The sequence below is a fragment of the Protobothrops mucrosquamatus genome, unplaced genomic scaffold (assembly GCF_001527695.2).
Source record: "Protobothrops mucrosquamatus isolate PMUCROS unplaced genomic scaffold, P.Mucros_1.0 scaffold6, whole genome shotgun sequence".
Classification (NCBI taxonomy): Eukaryota; Metazoa; Chordata; class Lepidosauria; order Squamata; family Viperidae; genus Protobothrops; species Protobothrops mucrosquamatus.
In genome coordinates, this window is record NW_015386393.1 from 5259819 (window position 1) to 5278145 (window position 18327).

The following is an 18327-nucleotide window of genomic DNA, read 5'->3' on the forward strand; positions in this document are numbered from 1 at the left end:
GGAATTGTGGACAATTGAACCGATGGTAATCCTCGACTTATGATCACAGTTGGAACTGGAATTTCCATCGTAAGTCATTGCTGTTATAAGTTGAATGAGACCTGATTTTATTACAAGTTTTAGTAGAGCCATTAAGTGAATCATTGCAGTCGTTAAGTGAATCATGTGGTTAAGGGCGTGGAGAATCCATTTACATTGTCCAGTTGTCATATCCCATGAATAGGTAGCCCTCGACTTACATCCATAAGGGAGCGGGGAGTGGGCTGCATCAAAACTTTGTAACTCTGTCATAAATACTTTTGGGGGATCCGTCATAACTTTAAACAGTCACTAAGCAATGTTGTAAGTCGAGACTACCTGTATTAGGTATGTAATTTAAGAGAACTTTTTTAAAGCTTTATTAGACTCCATCATGCCCATATAGAAAAAGGATTGTCTAGGACAGCATTTTGCTGGAGATGTAATAAAGACGATGCTTCTATAAAACATGTTTTTACAAAGTGTTATACTTACTAAGCTTTGAAGCAAAGTAATGGATAATACTGTATAAATGTGATTGTGTGACAAAAACCAACATTTTCAAAAGATGGATTGGTAGTTGCTGGCTATATCTGGATCTATCAACAAAGCTCTCTGCTTTTTTCCCCAGGCTGACCTCCTCTTACTCTCCAGTTCAGAACCAAACAGCCTCTGCTACGTGGAGACTATGGACATCGATGGGTAATGTCTTTGCTTGTTATTATTATTGTTATTATTATTATTTGCTCTGTCATTATACATAGAACATGAACCTTCCTCAAATACTGGCTGGGGAATTCTGGGAATTGAAGTCCATACCTCTTAAAGTTCCTGATATAGGAAACACTGATATCGGTTTTTCACATATCAAAGGTGCTCTTGAATAGTGGCAGAATAAGGGCAAAAAAAAATATTTTGATAACAGGGCTGTATATCAACTATTGGAACAGCCTACCCCCAGAAATCGTGGGCACCCCATCACTGGAGATCTTTAAGAAGAGACTGGACAATCACCTGTCTGAGATGGTGTAGGTCAGTGGTGGCGAACCTATGGCACGTGTGCCAGAGGCGGCACTCAGAGCCCTCTCTGTGGGCACTTCTCTGAATTGCTGATGGCGGGCTGTGGAGCCCCAGAGTGCACCGGTCGAGGGACCGGCAGGCTTATTTATTTATTTATTTATTAATTTGATTTATATACCGCCCTTCTCCCGAAGGACTCAGGGCGGTGCACAGCATGTTAAAAACAAGTAACAATAAAATACCAAAATAAAGTTAATAAATACCAAAATAAAACCCCTCTAAGACCAAATTAAAAGCCAAATATTAGTAGCTGTGTCGTAATTAAAATTATATTAAAAATCATCCCTAACTAAAATCCTCCCTAGGTCAGGCCCGCTTGCTGGAAAAGCCATGTCTTGAGGGCGCGGCGGAAAGTAAGGAGATCCGGAATCATCCGGATCTCGGGGGGTAGTTCGTTCCAGAGGGTGGNGTTTTAAAGGTGGTAACTAACACCTTAAAACGCACCCGGAAGACCACTGGTAGCCAGTGCAGCTCGCGCAAGAGCGGTGTTACATGGGAGCGACGAGTCCCTCCCATCACCGCCCGCGCGGCCGCATTCTGGACCAGTTGGAGTCTCCGGGTGCTCCTCAAAGGGAGTCCCATGTAGAGAGCATTACAGTAGTCCAGGCTTGGCTGCTGACGGACACTGTCGGCCTCCATGTGCTCACTGGCCTCTGTATGCGGGGGCCGATGGTGTCAGGCAGCAACTGCCCTGGCCCCTGCCTTGCCTTGCCCTGAGATAATGGCACCCCCACCCTACCTCACCCCACCCCGCAGGACGAGCCTCCTACCCACCACCCCACCTGCCAGAGACCCCCTGGATCTCCCCCAACCCTGCCCGGCCCCCACAGGCATCCCTCCCCACGAGGAACATCGAGGTGACCACGTCCACCTTGGCCACACCCACTCAGTCTGCCATGACCACAGCCACGCCCACCCAGTGGGCCACGCCCACCTGGCACCCGGCAATAAATAAGTGGGTTTGGGGTTGCCGTTTGGGCACTCGGTCTCTAAAAGGTTCGCCAGCACTGGTGTAGGTTCTTCTGCTTAAGTGGGGGGGCTGGACTAGCAGACCTCCAAGGTCCCATTCTATTCTATTCTATTCTATTCTATTCTATTCTATTCTATTCTATTCTATTCTATTCTATTCTATTCTGTTATAAATTTCTATTCTATTCTACTCTATTCTATTCTATTCTATTCTATTCTATTCTATTATTCTAGTCTAGTCTAGTCTAGTCTAGTCTAGTCTAGTCTAGTCTAGTCTAGTCTTATTTCATTCCTGGCATAGGGATAAATGAAGACAATGTAGGAAATAATTTTGGCAGGAGTCATGCTCCAGTTAAGTGCCAGTAGAGCAACACGTTCAATTTATTAATTTAAATAAATTAATTTTGATGAAATGGCATTGGTTTATTTGTGAAATATGAATACAGGTAATCCTTGACTTAAAGCACAGTTGAGGCCAACATTTCCACTGCTACGCAAGGTGGCTGTTGAGTGAGTCATGTCTAATTTTATGACTTGTTTCGCCACAGTTGTTAAGTGAATCACTGCAGTTGTTAAGTGAATCACTCATCTTTAAGCGATTCCAGCTCCTCCCATTGACTTTCCTTCTCAGACACTGGCTGGGAGGGCCACAAATGGCCATCCCATGACCCAATCATAGGCTCCATTAACAGAGGGATAGAATCAAGATCACGTGAAGTATTAATACCACTTTACAATGCCTTGGTAAGGCCACACTTGGAATACTGCATCCAGTTTTGGTCACCACAATGTAAAAAAGATGCTGAGACTCTAGAAAGAGTACAGAGAAGAACAACAAAGATGATTAGGGGACTGGAGGCTAAAGCATATAAGGAACGGTTGCTGGAATTGGGTATGTCTAGTTTAACGAAGAGAAGAATGAGGGGGGACATGATAGCAGTGTTCCAGTATCTCAGGGGCTGCCACAAAGAAGAGGGAGTCAAGCTATTCTCCAAAGTGCCTGAAGGCAGGACGAGAAGCAACAGATGGAAACTAATCAAGGAGAGAAGCAACCTAGAACTAAGGAGAAACTTCCTGACAGTTAGAACAATTAACCAGTGGAACAACCTGCCTCCAGAAGTGGTGAATGCTCCAACACTGGAAGTTTTTAAGAAGAGACTGGACAGCCATTTGTCTGAAATGGTATAGGGTTTCCTGCCTGAGCAGGGGGTTGGACTTGATGACCTCCAACTGTCAAAAGTGTGATGATTGTGATGATTGGTTGTAAGCAGTGGTGGGATTCAGCCAGTTCGCACCAGTTTGGCAGAACCGGTAGCTAATTTTTTGTTGCCCAGGCCGGTCTTCCACAAGCGGCATCCACACAGAAAACTGGTTGTTTGCATATTTGAATCCCACCACTGGTTGTAAGTTCCTTTTTTCAGTGCCATGATAACTCTGAGCACTAAATAAATGGTTGTAAGTCAAGGACTACTTATAGGAATCCAAAGAAAGTAGTACCTATTCCCGTCCCGGCCTTCCTTTAAGAAATGTTCTCCATTCAATTTAAATTGAAACAATACAATACAATACAGGTAGTCCTCAACTTACGACCACGACGGAGCCCAACATTTATGTTGCTAAGTGAGAAATTTGTTAACTGAGTTTTGCCCCATTTTACAACTTTTCTTGACACATTTGTTAAGCGGATCACTGCAGTTGTTCAACTAGTAACACAGTTGTTAAGTGAATCTGGCTTCCCCATTGACTTTGCTTGTCAGAAGGTCGCGAAAGGGGATCACCTGATGCTGGGACACTGCAACCGTCATAAATGTGAGTCAGTTGCCAAGCATGTGAATGTAAATCGCGTGACCATGGGAATGCTGCAACATTCGTAAGTGTGAAAAATGGTCATATGTCACTATTTTCAGTGCTGTGGTAACTTCGAACCATCACTAAACAAACTGCTTAAGTCGAGGACTACCTGTACCAAACTACAATAAAATAGGGCCACTCACTTTCCAGTTTTGAAGCTGATTCCACTCTGCTTTTTTCAGAGAGACCAATCTGAAATACAGACAAGCTCTCCTGGTAACACATGAGCAGCTGACCTGCATGGAGAACATGGCTGCCTTTGACGGTGAGTGTTTCTCACAATCCTTTCTTTTCATTTTCAGAATTGGTTCCACAGGATTGGTAATTTCATTTATTATTAGGCTGGTTCTACTGGGGTTTTACATGATTTGAAGAATGCTGTAATTGAATTCTCTTTCCTTTGCTATTTAAGTTTTGATTTTATACATATCTTATATATAGCATTTTGACTGCTATACTGCAGTTCTACTTTTTTTTATAATCACTTTTGCCTTGCAGCCCCCCAACTAGGGGCGTTAAGCAGGCTCAAGTCGCTACTGCGATACATTACAAATTCAGATTTCTTTTTGCTGACAAAGAGTTAAAGAATTAAGTGGGAGACTAGAATACTATTTCGAGCTCATTATGCTCTCATCAGCTAGCCACACTCTTTATGGGATTCAAACCCTTGACTCGGCTGACAAAGAGGGGAGGAGAGCCGGTGGCCTGGTGGTTAATACAACTGCCTAGCATGTAGGCTGCCTAGGTTTGAATCCCATAAAGGGTGTGGCTAGCTGATGAGAGCATAATGAGCTCGAAATAGCTATTCTAGTCTCCCACTTAATTCTTTAACTCTTTGTCAGCAAAAAGAGTTCCCCCTTACTGTATTACTCAAAAGGGTAATACAGCTGCCTAACATGCAAGCTGCCCAGGTTCGAATCCCTGAAGGGTGTGACTAGCTGATGAGGGCAAAATGAGCCTCCCACTAACTCTTTCTCAGCCACAAAATTTTGAATTTATAGTGTTCATAGTTTGTGAGGTCTGCCTCCAAAACATGCTCCTAGATTGGAGCGAAACGCAGAACAGACTGATTTATATTTGGTAGACCGGGTGCCTCACCTCTTCATTTTTCCAATGTTGAGCGAATACAATTCTCACTGCAGTTAATACATGTAAAATTAGATATATACACTCTTTCTCATAATTTCCTACGATTATGCCTAACAAAAATAATTCTGGCTTAAAATCTATATGTTTTTTAGTCATTTTCTCTAACCATATGCGTATTCTTGACCATACATATCTTTAGAGATACATTTCATGGAAGGAAATGTGCTTGATAAATAAAAATAAAAATAGTAAAAATAAAATAAAAATTACATAAATAAGTACATAAATAAGTACATAAGTACATAAATATATATATATTGATATGTAACCCCAGTTGGAATAAATGTACCATTTTAAGATAAATGCTAAAAGAGATGTGGGGTTGCAGGGAAAAAAAGGATATTTTGGGGGGCAGGAGAGGAGAAATAGGTGAACCAGGTTCCCATCTCTTCTTTCAATTGTCCAGGTGAGGTGGTCTGCGAAGAGCCGAACAGCCGGTTGCACAACTTTATCGGCATCTTAGAATGGCACGGAGAGAAATACCCTCTTGACTATGAGAAAATCCTGTTGCGTGGCTGCAGAATACGTAACACAGAGGTTTGCTACGGCCTTGTTATTTATGCAGGTGAGTGAGAAAGATCAAGCTTGCCTTCCATGGAATCAGGGTTGGAAAGGACCTCTGAGGTCATCTAGGCCAACCCTGCTGTACATGGCAACCTTAAAATATGATGCATCTCTTAACAGTGGAACATTTAAAATTCAGTGCTCTTGTGGCAATTTGTCATTGCCATCTCTCTCCAGCAAAAAATCTATCTATCTATCTGTCTGTCTGTCTGTCCGTCCGTCCGTCCGTCCGTCCGTCCGTCCGTCCGTCCGTCCGTCCGTCCGTCCGTCTGTCTATCATCTGTCTGTTTGTCTGTCTGTCTGTCTGTCTATCTATCTATCTATCTATCTATCTATCTATCTATCTATCTATCTATCTATCTATCTATCTATCTATCTATCTATCTATCTATCATCTCCCTCCCTCCCAAGGCAGAGTATTCAATCATCCATTAAGAAGTATTTCCTAAGGTTTTCCAAATCCTGCTTCTCTGTAAATATCTCTTTTCCTGCTATCTAGAGAAACAGGAAACAAAATTGCTCTATCTTCTCTTCAGCAGCTGGTCAGAGACATCTGAAGGGAGAAAGAGCAGTAATCAGGTGCCACAGAAGCCACTTGCCATCTGGAGATGGATTGCCCAGATTTATGTAATAATAATAATAATAATAATAATAATAATAATAATAATAATAATAATAATAATAATAATAATAATAATAATAATAATAATAATAATAATAATAATAATAATAATAATAATAAAAAAGTTGGAAGGGACCTTGGAGGTCATCTAGTCCAACCCCCTGCTCAGGGAGGAAACCCTATACTATTTCAGACAAATGACTGTCCAGTCTCTTCTTAAAAACTTCCAGTGTTGGAGCATTCACCGCTTCTGGAGGCAGGTTGATCCATTGTCTCTAATCCAGGGTTTTTCAACCTTGGGGATTTTACGAAGCATGGACTTCAATTCCCAGAATTCCCCAGCCAGCCATGCTGGCTGGGGAATTCTGGGAATTGAAGTCCATACATCCTAAACCAGTGGTGGAATTCAGCCAGTTCGCACCACTTCAGCAGAACCGGTAGCTAATTTTTTGTTGCCCAGGCCCAGAATGGACTTCTGGAAGCGGCATCCACACAGAGAACCGGTTGTTCACACATTTGAATCCCACCACTGTCTTAAACTTCTCAAGGTTGTCAAACGTTGCCCTAATCCTTTCTTCTCCAATCTAGATTTCTCCATAATCTTTTAACCAGCGCCAGCCTACTTCTTCCAAATGAACTTTTCTTTTGGATCACATGCCAGTCACTTTTCTGGCATATTATTCTTCCTTGCTCTTTTTCTACATTTCCTCAGGCAGGAAACCTTAAGAGAAACTGACCATACCAGTTCATGCTTTTTCAGGCTCAGGGTAATCATAAATAGGATCTGTTTTGCTTCACTTGAAACAGCTGCGCCCACACCTGGGATGAGATGAAAGCCTTAGGACCAGGTCTGAAACTGTTTTAAGAGTTTTTAAATTAAAAAGAGCTAGATAAGTAAAGGAACCCAAGCACCAAGCACTCAAGATCAAATAATGTGCCAGCTCTCCGCATTATTTCATAATGGAAATTGGAGGCAGCCTGTTTCCGCCTATGCCCATCTGCCCTCAAACATCAAACCTTAATCTGAGGTGACCCAGAACGCTGAGCCGACTCAGTTTGACTTTCAAACCTACAGGCATTTGGTGACTGGTTTCTCCCACAGAGGCAGCTGTGTTTATTTTGCTTTAAAATCCAACCCTCTCAAATGTCTCTTTTCCAGGTTTCGATACCAAAATCATGAAAAACTGTGGAAAGATCAAGTTAAAAAAAACAAAACTCTGCCATCTGATGGATCGTCTTGTGCTCCTGGTAAAAGCTCTCTACTATTCAAGGTTTCTAAGGCCAGGAGGAACAAGAGGGATATAAGAAAGGGGAGGTGATTCTACTTTGAGCAGCAGGCAAACGGGCTGGGCTGGGGTCAAAAACAGCAAGATGGCAGTAGCAAAGCCCCACCGCTTTGCACACGAGTGTGACATTGTATAGAAGGGATAGGGTTCCAATTGTATGGCCAAAGCCACCATTTTGCTTTATTTGACTCCCCCCCCACACCGCAAATGCCATATTACCTTCTCAGAGGTTAGAAATATTCAGTTTTGTTATGCAACATCTGCTTGTCACATCCCTGAGAACTGAATCTACAAAACTATTTTCACAAGCCTTGAGGTTCTTCTCTCTTATGTACATGGTAGTCCTTGACTCACAAGTACAATTGGGGTTAGATTTTTCCATTACCAAGGAAGGCAGTTGTTAAGTGAGTTGCACCTGATCTTATGACCTTTCTTCCCACGGTTGTTAAATGAATTGCTGCAGTTGTTAAGTGCATCAGGCAGCTGTTAAGCAGATCTGATCTCTGCATCGAGTTTGCTTGTGGGAAGCTCCCTGGGAAAGTCGCAAGAGGTGATCACGTGACCCCGGGATGCTGCAACTGTCATTAAGTACACGCTGGGTTGCCAAGTGCCCACATTTTGATCACATGACCGTGGGGACGCTGCAACAATTGTTAAGTGTGAGGACTGGTCATAAGTCACTTTTTTCAGTGTCATTGCAACTTCAAATGATCCCTAAATGCAGGGATAGGCAACCTAGGCTCTTTTATGACTCGTGGACTTCAACTCCCAGAATTCCTCAGCCAGCCATGCTGAGGGGAAAGAGAGAGGTTTCCAAGCTGAGCCATGCTGGCTCAGGAATTCTGGGAGTTGAAGTCCACAAGTCATAAAAGAGCCAAGGTTGCCTACCCCTGAAGTAGGGAATTCCCAATCTTGATTAAATCTAGATTAAACTAGGTTTAACAGACATACCTATCTTAGAACATTATAAGTGACAGTAGTTTCTTTAAATTAAGGGATGGTTTTAAGTTAAGGATTACTTGTGTAGATCAGATTCTACACCAGCCACTTTCTGTGGACTTTGCATTGTACTGAATGCATCCAGAGAGCATTGGGTTGAGAAGGGCCTGGCCTTCTCTTTTTTGATTTAAGTGGAATTTTCCCTCACTTTTCCTTGGAGATGTGAAGCTGGGTCCTGAGTTTTTCCTTCACAACCCTTCTTCAAACTAAGCTAATTCCATCCTTATTGTTCCTTGTTTCCATAGATCACAGTCACTCTTCTTCTGATCTCCTTCGGCCTTGCCATTGGCTCAGGGTTATGGGCCACCAGGTTCTTCCAGGAACACAGCTACCTTTCTGCCTTCTACCGCCATACCAGTGCACTCAGTTATGCCTTTTTTGCATTTTGGGGATTCCTTATCCTCCTCAGCCTGGTCATCCCCATGTCCATGCTCATCACGTAGGTTTCAACTCTTATCTTTTCTTACTCTAGAGCAGGGGTGGGGAACATGGCCCTTTTATGACTTGTGGACTTCAACTCCCAGAATTCCTGAGCCAGCCATGCTGGCTCAGGAATTCTGGGAGTTGAAGTCTACAAGTCATAAAAGGGCCAATGTTCCCCAACTCTGCTCTAGAGCACCTTTAATCCTCTGAATGATGCAGAGATACATCTCTTGGTGGAATTGTTGAGAACAACTGCAACTCAGCCATCCTAGAAGTCCATAAGTTCCCACATGTTTCCTGCTTGAATTTGATTGGTCCACTGTGGAGCAATGGATTGGCTTTGATTTTTAGTCAGATAATGGGATCTTTCATGGAAATCCTTTTCCTGGAAAACTGCAGTATCTTATTGGCTGAGGCTCTATTTCTGCTGGGCAGTGGCATTGAGGTCCACCTCAACTGGAAACTGGTGGGGCTGGACTTTGTGCTGCAGAATTGATTTGCAGTTGAAAATGTTTCTGATAATAGTATACAGGTAGTCCTTGACTTACCACCACAATTGGGATGAGAATTTCCATTGCTAAGCAAGGCAGTTGTTAAATGAGTCTTACCCAATTTTATGACCTTTTTTGCCATAGTTATTGAGTGCGTCACTGCGGTTGTTAAGCGAATCACATCGTTGTTAAACGAATCCTGCTTCTCACATTGTCGGAAGCCCCCCTGGGAAAGTTACAAATGGCATTCACATAACATCAGGATGCAGCAACCATCATCAATATTTGCCGGCTGCCATGTGCCTGAATTTTGATCACATGACCATGGGGATGGTGTGACAATTGTATGTGCGAAGATCAGTTCTAAGTCACCTTTTTCAGTGCCACTGTAACTTTGAATGGTTGCCAAACAAATGAGTATGAGTCAAGGACTACCTTTATATTCCTTTGATTCAATGATTTAACAAAATAACAGAGTAATAAAGTTGGAAGGGACTCTGGAGTTCTTCTAGTCCAACCTCCTGCTCAAGCAGGAAACCGTAATGCCATTTCAGACAAACCGTCATGCAATCTCTTCTTTAAAAAACTCCAGTGATGGAGCACCCACAACTTCTGGAGACATTCAATTTATGGAAGAGGCAGCCACATGGTACCCCAAAATAACAAGATTGTCCTAAATGGCAGCTACAAAGATCCCACAAATATAAATATATTCTTAATTGTCCAAATCTCTCAGTGGGTCAAATGTCATGAAAGTTTGGGTTCTTGTTAAGAAATCCTGTGGGATCTCAGGTAAGAACATAATAAGCTCATAAAATTTTGCCTGCAAGGGTAATTTCATATATATAGTTTTTATAGGATTAGGAATAAAGTGGGGTTGGGATTGGGGTTGGGATTGGGGTTAGGGTTTTTTCAAATAACATTCTCAATATTTAGCAAACAGCATAATGTCTGGGTTCATGTGTTTAAAAAAACAATGAGTAATAGTTAATTATCATAAACAATATGTTAATTAATTGCTCGATGATCTTCTTCTTCTTGCTAATATATATTCAAGATTACATATCACATTCCTTTCTCTCTAACTCTTTTTTCTAGCCATTGCTAAAAATTATCCCATGTTCTAAAATATACTGAGTCTTCTTTCTCTTTTATCTTTAAAGTCAATCTATCCATTTCTGCACACTCTAAGAGGCGATTTATTTCTGATTGTAATGAAGAAACATATGCTGTGGTTTAAACTAGAAGTTTACTTAGTCAACAGAAACATTTTAAAGTAATAATATATATTTACTATATAATAATATAGTTAATATAAAATTTTAATCTCCACAATTAAGGAATATTTTCTCTTATTGTTACACAGTAATGTAAACAGATGTGTTTTGAAATTAATAATCGATAGCAGGTAAGAGTGGAAGAAGATTAACAAGAGAATTACATAGCCTGAGAACATCTGAATCTTCACTCTCTGCCTCCTATCTCTACACAAGATATGCAATAATATTAGCCATGCCTATTCTTTATTTCCAACACTTCTACTTAATGGGTTTCCCGCTACCTTGGAAATCCCAGAAGGGAGATTGAAACTTGACAACTTGTGGTCTCCCATTCCCAAACTGCCCAATTAAATTGTGGAAACAGATAAATAACTGGGACATGTGAACTTGAAGAAGCTGATAAGCCATATGGACAGCCCCATAGCTAAAGATTTCTCAGCTTTGATTCATTGTGACTAGCATTAGTTCTCCAGGGTTTGAAATGCGAATCTTGCCCAGCCCTTCCTGGAGATTTGAAGGGTTGAATCAGGACTCTTTGCACCCAAATCTGCTGGCTAGATTTCCTTGTCCAGAGAAAAGAGAGTGGAGCATCTCATCGGCCTTCCTGATCATCAATGTCCTTCTTCCCTAGGTTTGAATTTATCTATCTGGTCAACAGCTGTTTCATCAACTGGGACACTGAGATGTATTATGCAGAGAAAGACACACCGGCCAAAGCTCGGAGCACAAGTCTGAATGACCAGTTGGGGCAGATCGAATATATCTTCTCAGACAAAACAGGCACTTTGACTCAGAACGTCATGACTTTCAAGAAATGTTGTATCAATGGAACCATCTATGGTAAGGTTGACTTGGAAATGAACGCAGGCAAATGGACCAGTCATTTTAGAAGGCTGAAATTTGCAAACACTTGAATTAGTAGGAGGATTCAAATGAGATTGTATCTTGCCGATAGATTCTTGTTTACATGACTGAGTAGTCCTTGACTTACAACCATGACAGGTCCCATGACAGTGTAAAAACTGACTTATAACAGGTCCTCAGACTTACGACCAATGAGCATTCCCCACAGTCCTGTGATCAAAATTCGGGTGCTTGGCAACTAGCATATATTTTTGATGGTTGCAGCATCCCGGGGTCACATGATCACTATTTGAAACCTTACCAGCTGGCTTATGACAAGCAAAGTCGGTGGCTTAATTTAAGTGTGATTTACTTAACAATCAGAGTGATTCACTTAACAATTGTGGCAAACAATGTCGTAAAATTGAGCACAATTCTGCAAATGAGACTGGTGCCCACTTTAGCGAGGCTCTGAAGACCTGGTTTTGCCAACAGGCTTGGGGAACCCAGAGTGGGATGGAACCCATCAAGTGGCTGGTTTGATTGCTTGATCTCGCATGGATTGTATTTGACTATAACTGTTGACAAATCCTTAAAGCAGTTATTCTTTTCACAGGGTTTATTATGGTTGGTGCAGATTCCCTGAAAAACCTCAAACCACCCAGCTATCATGTGCATGCAGAAAAAGGAGTGATTCCTTAAAGGAGCTACTGCCAATACAGCAAGGGGGCCCATGCTTAGCAGTTTCAATCTGAATATTTAAATTCAGTTTAACTTGCAAAATACATTTTTGCTAATTTGCAAAATAAAAATATTTATTAAGAGAAACTACTTGAAAGCCAAAACAAAGCAAAAGCTTCAAAGAAGCATTTTTTTGCACGGCACACAAAGGAGATGGAAAGGTAGCTGATCCCAGGCAAATATAAACCCCCTCCTTCCACATTTTCTACCATGAGGAATATTTTGTCTATGAAGGAATTTAGTAGAAACATTAGGTTTGAACTGCCAATGCGCAATTTACAATCTCCCTTAGAAATCAGGATTCCTTGAACTACGTGCACATTAGCTATCCTAGGGATGTGCATGTGCTTAACTTCCAAGCATTGTTTCCTTAATATTCTCTTTTCAACAATTTGTAGGTTCAAGCAACAAGAGTGACTGCAGCTCAATGGTACGTCGCATGTTCCTGCTGTAGATCTGCCTGTTCTTGTGGCCATAGGAAAGGGGATTGCACACTAGGAATCAAATGAATCTCCCACCAGCTGGTGGCAGGATTGTACCACTACATTTATAGAAGAAAAAGAATTTTCTCAATCAAATGTCTTCCGGAAACTCACCACTCCCAGTCGTTTAAGCATTACAAGGCAATTGGATGTACCAGGCTGAAGATTCTTTATTGTGGATGCACAGCAAGGTTTCACAACCCTGAAAACTTTAAGACTTGTTGATTTCAATTCTCAGAATTCCCTAGCCAGCCAGGGAATTCTGGGAGTTGCAGTCCACCTGTGTTAAAGTTGTCAAGGTTGAGAAACCTCTGTGTACAAGCTCATACTATTCTTTTGAGATCAGTGGGGTTGGATTAACGTCTGGTAGAGACTTGTGTTAAGAATTTGCAGGGATAATCATAATAATAGAAATCATTTTTCTTCAAAATGTTCATTAAGCCCTCTTTAAAAGAATGGCATTAGAGAACACAGTATAGGTTAGTGATTTATGATTTTAAATTGATCCATCTGCTTTTATGAGTGTTGGGGGAAAAAATTCTGTATCCTGGAGATGTTGTTGAACTATAGTTCCTGACCAGGAGTCTATGAAATGAAGAACCATGGATATTGAGAGCAGAATTGTCTGAAATGGTATAGGGTTCCCTGCCTGAGCAGGGGGTTAGACTAGAAGACCTCCAAGGTCCCTTCCAACTTTATTATTATTAACAATGGTTGACACAGTCAGAGCCAACCAATATAAATGGGGAAATTATCTTGGTGGTTTCCAAGCTCATTGCTAACCCTTGTTTGTCTTTTCCCCAAGGATTTGAGCTGGAACAAATACATAGACAAGAAACTGGAATTTCATGATCAGTTGCTTTTGGATACCATCCGGAGTGACCAGGACCCGATTGTGAGGGAATACATGCGGTTACTTGCCCTGTGTCACACCGTCATGGTGGAGGAGAAAGAAAGTGAGTAGACTTAGTAGTTGATTCTACTTTTAGTCATCTCAGTTTTGCAGGAGTTGGTCATGAGCGAAGCTAGAACAGGCCGGGACTGGAGGTAACAGAAAAGCTTATCTCTAGCACTTGTGGGGGGTTTTAAAATTTGTATCCCGCCTTTACTGTTTTTACAAATTACTCAAGGAAGTGAACATATCCAACACACCTTCCTCCTCTTATTTTCCCCACAACAACAATCTTGTGAAGTGGGTTGGGCTCAAAGGGAGTGACTGGGCCAAAATCACCCAGCTTGCTTTCATGGCTAAGGCAGGACTTGAACTCATGGTCTCCCGCTCTCTAGCCTGGTGCCTTAACCACTAGACCAAACTGGCTCTCATCTTTGGATACTGAGTCCTCTTGCACCCCAAAGAATAGAGTTTATGTGGGCTTCAGGTTCTGCTGTGATCTTCAGGAAAATGTTTAAGTTGATCTCAGCAGAGAGACAGCCTGTACTCAAACAGAAGTTCAGATGGGAACTGGAAGGACTGGAATGTCTAAGCCAGGGGTCTTCAAATTTGACCCTTTTATGACTTGTGAACTTCAACTCCCAGAATTCCTCAGCCAGCGTGCCTGGCTGAGGAATTCTGGGAGCTGAAGTCCACAAGTCATAAAAGGGCCAAGTTTGAAGACCCCTGGTCTAAGCTATGTCCCAGAAAGACTTCGGACATATATTTGCCACTTTTCCAAGAAGCCAGTTGCCTCTGATAACCAATGCAATGCCTAATCTTTCTAACATTACTCAGGCAGGCCAGCTGTAGGTCTTTTGAGCATACTGGTGAGAGGCAGAACCCATTCCACTGAAAAAGATATGCCCTGTTTTGGTTGTTGTGTTGGCATCTGAACCATCTGATTTGCTTGACAGCATTTCATTGCCAGTGCTGGTATTGCTTGACATTAGATATGAAGATATTAAAATCTTCTTTTGAAACTTCAATTAATTCAATGACACTTGAGCCTCCCTTTCTCTTTCTAATCTGATTACCTGTGCAGCTGAAGTATGACAAAAGAGGGTGCCTCCCCAAGTTACAAACAATGCTGGCGCTAATCTGACATCCCATCATCAATGCTGAAAGAAATAAAATTTTGTTTTGAGGAACAAAACAAGTGTTGGCAACAGATATGGTTATTGTACCTGTGTCAAGAACAGTATTTATGGCATGTCATTATAACACCTCTGCACCAGCAGAAATCAAACTTCAAAGTAACAGAATATGCTATTGTGAAGTTTAGAATCAAAGGGTTGGAAGGGATCTTGAAGGTCTTCTCGTCCAACTCCCAGCCCAGAGTCCTCCTATCTTTTCTTGAAAACCTCCAGTGATGGAACCCCCTCAACTTCAGGAGCTAAAGCTTAATAACTCTCACAATCAGGAAATTCTTCCTTCGTTCACGTTTTGATCATCCATCCACTGGTTCTTGCCTTGCCTTCAAGTATTAACACTTCCCATGATCTTGGTGCTGTATCGCTGTTCATGCAGCCTAGGACTCCATTGGCTTTTTTGGTGGTTGCAACATACTGCTGATTCATACTTAACAGAATAACAGAGTTGGAAGCGACCTTGGAGGTCTTCTAGTCCAGCCCCCTGCTCAAGCAGGAGGCCCTATACCATTTCAGAAAGTGGTTGTCCAATCTCTTCTTTAAAACCTCAAGTGTTGGAGCATGCACAACTTCTGGAAGCAGGTTGTTCCACTGATTATTTGTTCTAACTGTCAGAAAAGTTCTCCTTAGTTCTAGATTGCTTCTCTCCTTGATTATTTTCCATCCATTGCTTCTTGTCCTGCCTTCAGATGCTTTGGAGAATAGCTTGACCCCATCCTCTTCTTTGTGGCACCCCCTTAGATATTGGAACACTACTATCATGTCATCTCTAGTTCTTCTTTTCATTAAATAGACATACCCAGTTTTTGCAACTTAAGTTATTATCCACCAGGACCTCTAAATCCCTCTCCAGTTATTACTGTTAAGCAAGGCATCACCTATTCTGTACCTGTGCATTTGGTTTTTCTTGTCTAAGTTTAAAACATTATTTTTCTCACCACTGAATTACATTTTGTTGGATAGGGCCCAGTGTTCAACTCTGTCAAGATCTTTCTGAATCTTAAGCCTATCTTAAAGTGTTAACTATTCTCCCCAGCTTGGTGTTATCTGCAAATTTGATGAGTTCTATCCCCTCATCTAAGTCATTTATGAAGTCAGTCATCCAGGTCATGGTTGTCCCAAAACTGCTTCAGTTCTGAACTGAAGAAGCTTCTTGGATGAGAAGCAAAACGTCTTCAAGGAAAAACAATGTCCAGTTTCCTTTTGAAAAAGCACTTTTTGAATGTTTATGAAGATGTTTATGAAGAGGATAGGACCTATGACAGAGTCTTGGAGTACCCCACTGCATGCTTCCCTCCATGTAGATGTAATATTCACGGTCCACCTATCTCAGCATTAAAGCCTTCTACAGACAGCTGAGCCTAGATTGCTTCTCATTTGAACCTGGTCCTTCGTGTCTTGAGAGAGATTCGTTCAACGAACCATTTGTTTATTTTCTTGGCTGTCCACAAAATTCTCAGGAGCCTTCCACAACACCAAAGTTCAAAAGCGTCAATACTCTTCCTATCCTGCTTCTTCAAAGTCCAACTTTCACTTTCATGAAACATTGCAGAAAATACTAAGGCTTGCACAATTCTGATCAGGGTCGTTATGGACACATCACAGCATCTGAAGAATCATAGGATGGCTTCTATTTTTTTATTCTATTATCAAAGGCTCCGAGAGCAGCATAGATGGCTTCCCAATCACCCCCCACAACACATAATACACACTTTTTATGTTTGGTCTAATCCTGTGAGGGTTTTTATTGCCTTTCAACTAAACATTTGTGAAATGGTTTACAAGACGCTATAAAGGAGCAATAATAAAAGCAACAATTCCTGGCAACCGTTAATAGCCTAAGAACAGCCACCGCAGAAATAATAATAAAAAAAAATACACTCGAGTTTTTGAAAGTCAGGAAGAATAAAAGCTAGGATATCTAAAGATGCTAGCATAAACCTCAAGTGGGTTTCCTTGAAAAAAAAGGTTGCTAGCCCAGACCTTTTTTTCCCTCTAAGACTTAAAATGTTTTACAAGGTCAAAATATTTCAAGTACACTTCATTTGTTATAATGGCAAGCCAATAGTTTCTCCATATTTTCTGCTGTATTGTGGTGAGCACAGAAAGGGGAGGTGTAGTAAATACGTAGGTGCTGGTGAAATTAACTCTCTTGCTTATACCCATCTAACGCAGAAGATTACCCAAGATACCCCAGGAAGCAGTAGGATGATTAATTGATTGATTTCATGAAGGAAGGCAAATATACGTGTCCCGGGATAATACAGGTAGTCCTTGACTTATGACCACAATTGAGCTCCAGATTTTTGTTTCTAAGTGAGATATTTGTTAAGTGAATTTTGCCCTGTTTTATCACCTTACTTGCCACAGTTGTTAAGTGAATCACTGCAATTGTTAAAATAGTAACAGGGTTGTTAAGTGAATCTGGCTTCCTCATTGGCTTTGCTGGTCAGAAGGTTGCAAAAGGGGATCACATGACTCCGGGACACTGCAACGGACATAAATGCGAGTCAGTTGCCAAGCATCTGAATTTTGATCATGTGACCATGGGGATACTGCAACAGTTGTAACTGTGAAAAATGATCATAAGTCACTTTGTTCAGTGCCGTTTTAGTTTTGAATGGTCACTAAAGGAACTGTTGTAAGTCGAGGACTACCTGTATTGTAGGATCCAATCTGGGTCGGTCAAGGAACCAGAACTTTAGTCTTCTGAGCTTTCAGACTTATGTTGAAGCCCAGCCTCAGGGAACTTCTCTCTCTCTAACGGATGGAAACTAATCAAGGAGAGAAGCAAGATAGACAAGATAGAAAAATGAGGATTAGACAGCATCCCCACCAGATGGATCCGTAGCTGGCTGACCGGCCGTACTCAGCGAGTGGTCCTCAATGGAACTGCATCTACATGGAGGGAAGTGTGTAGTGGGGTGCCCCAGGGCTCTGTTCTGGGCCCAGTGCTCTTCAACATCTTCATCCACGATTTGGACGAGGGGATAGATGGGGAACTCATCAAATTTGCAGACGACACCAAGCTGGCAGGAATAGCCAACACTCCAGAAGACAGGCTTAAAATACAGAAGGATCTGGACAGACTTGAACACTGGGCACTATCTAACAAAATGAAATTCAATGGTGAAAAAAGCAAGGTTCTAAATTTAGGCAAGAAAAACCAAATGCACAAGTACAGCATAGGTGGCACCTTGCTCCATAGTAGTAACTGTGAGAGGGACCTCGGACTCCTAGTGGACAATCACCTAAATATGAGCCAGCAGTGTGCTGCAGCTGCCAAAAAGGCCAACACAGTGCTAGGCTGCATTAACAGAGGGATAGAATCAAGATCACGTGAAGTGTTAATACCACTTTTCAATGCCTTGGTAAGGCCACACTTGGAATACTGCATCCAGTTTTGGTCACCGCGATGTAAAAAAGATGTTGAGACTTTAGAAAGAA

At 41.7% G+C, this 18327-nt stretch overlaps 1 protein-coding gene across 1 annotated transcript in view; it reads left to right on the forward strand.

The window, feature by feature from the left end:
* Positions 1 to 18327, forward strand: part of ATP8B3 (ATPase phospholipid transporting 8B3) — a 96638-nt gene that overhangs the window by 52470 nt on the left and 25841 nt on the right. Inside the window, exons 10-17 of the mRNA XM_015809936.1 lie at positions 650 to 720; positions 4101 to 4183; positions 5474 to 5632; positions 7413 to 7501; positions 8784 to 8977; positions 11364 to 11572; positions 12715 to 12746; positions 13604 to 13754. Of these exons, the coding sequence (XP_015665422.1) occupies positions 650 to 720; positions 4101 to 4183; positions 5474 to 5632; positions 7413 to 7501; positions 8784 to 8977; positions 11364 to 11572; positions 12715 to 12746; positions 13604 to 13754 (988 nt within the window). The remainder of the gene's footprint in view (positions 1 to 649; positions 721 to 4100; positions 4184 to 5473; positions 5633 to 7412; positions 7502 to 8783; positions 8978 to 11363; positions 11573 to 12714; positions 12747 to 13603; positions 13755 to 18327) is intronic.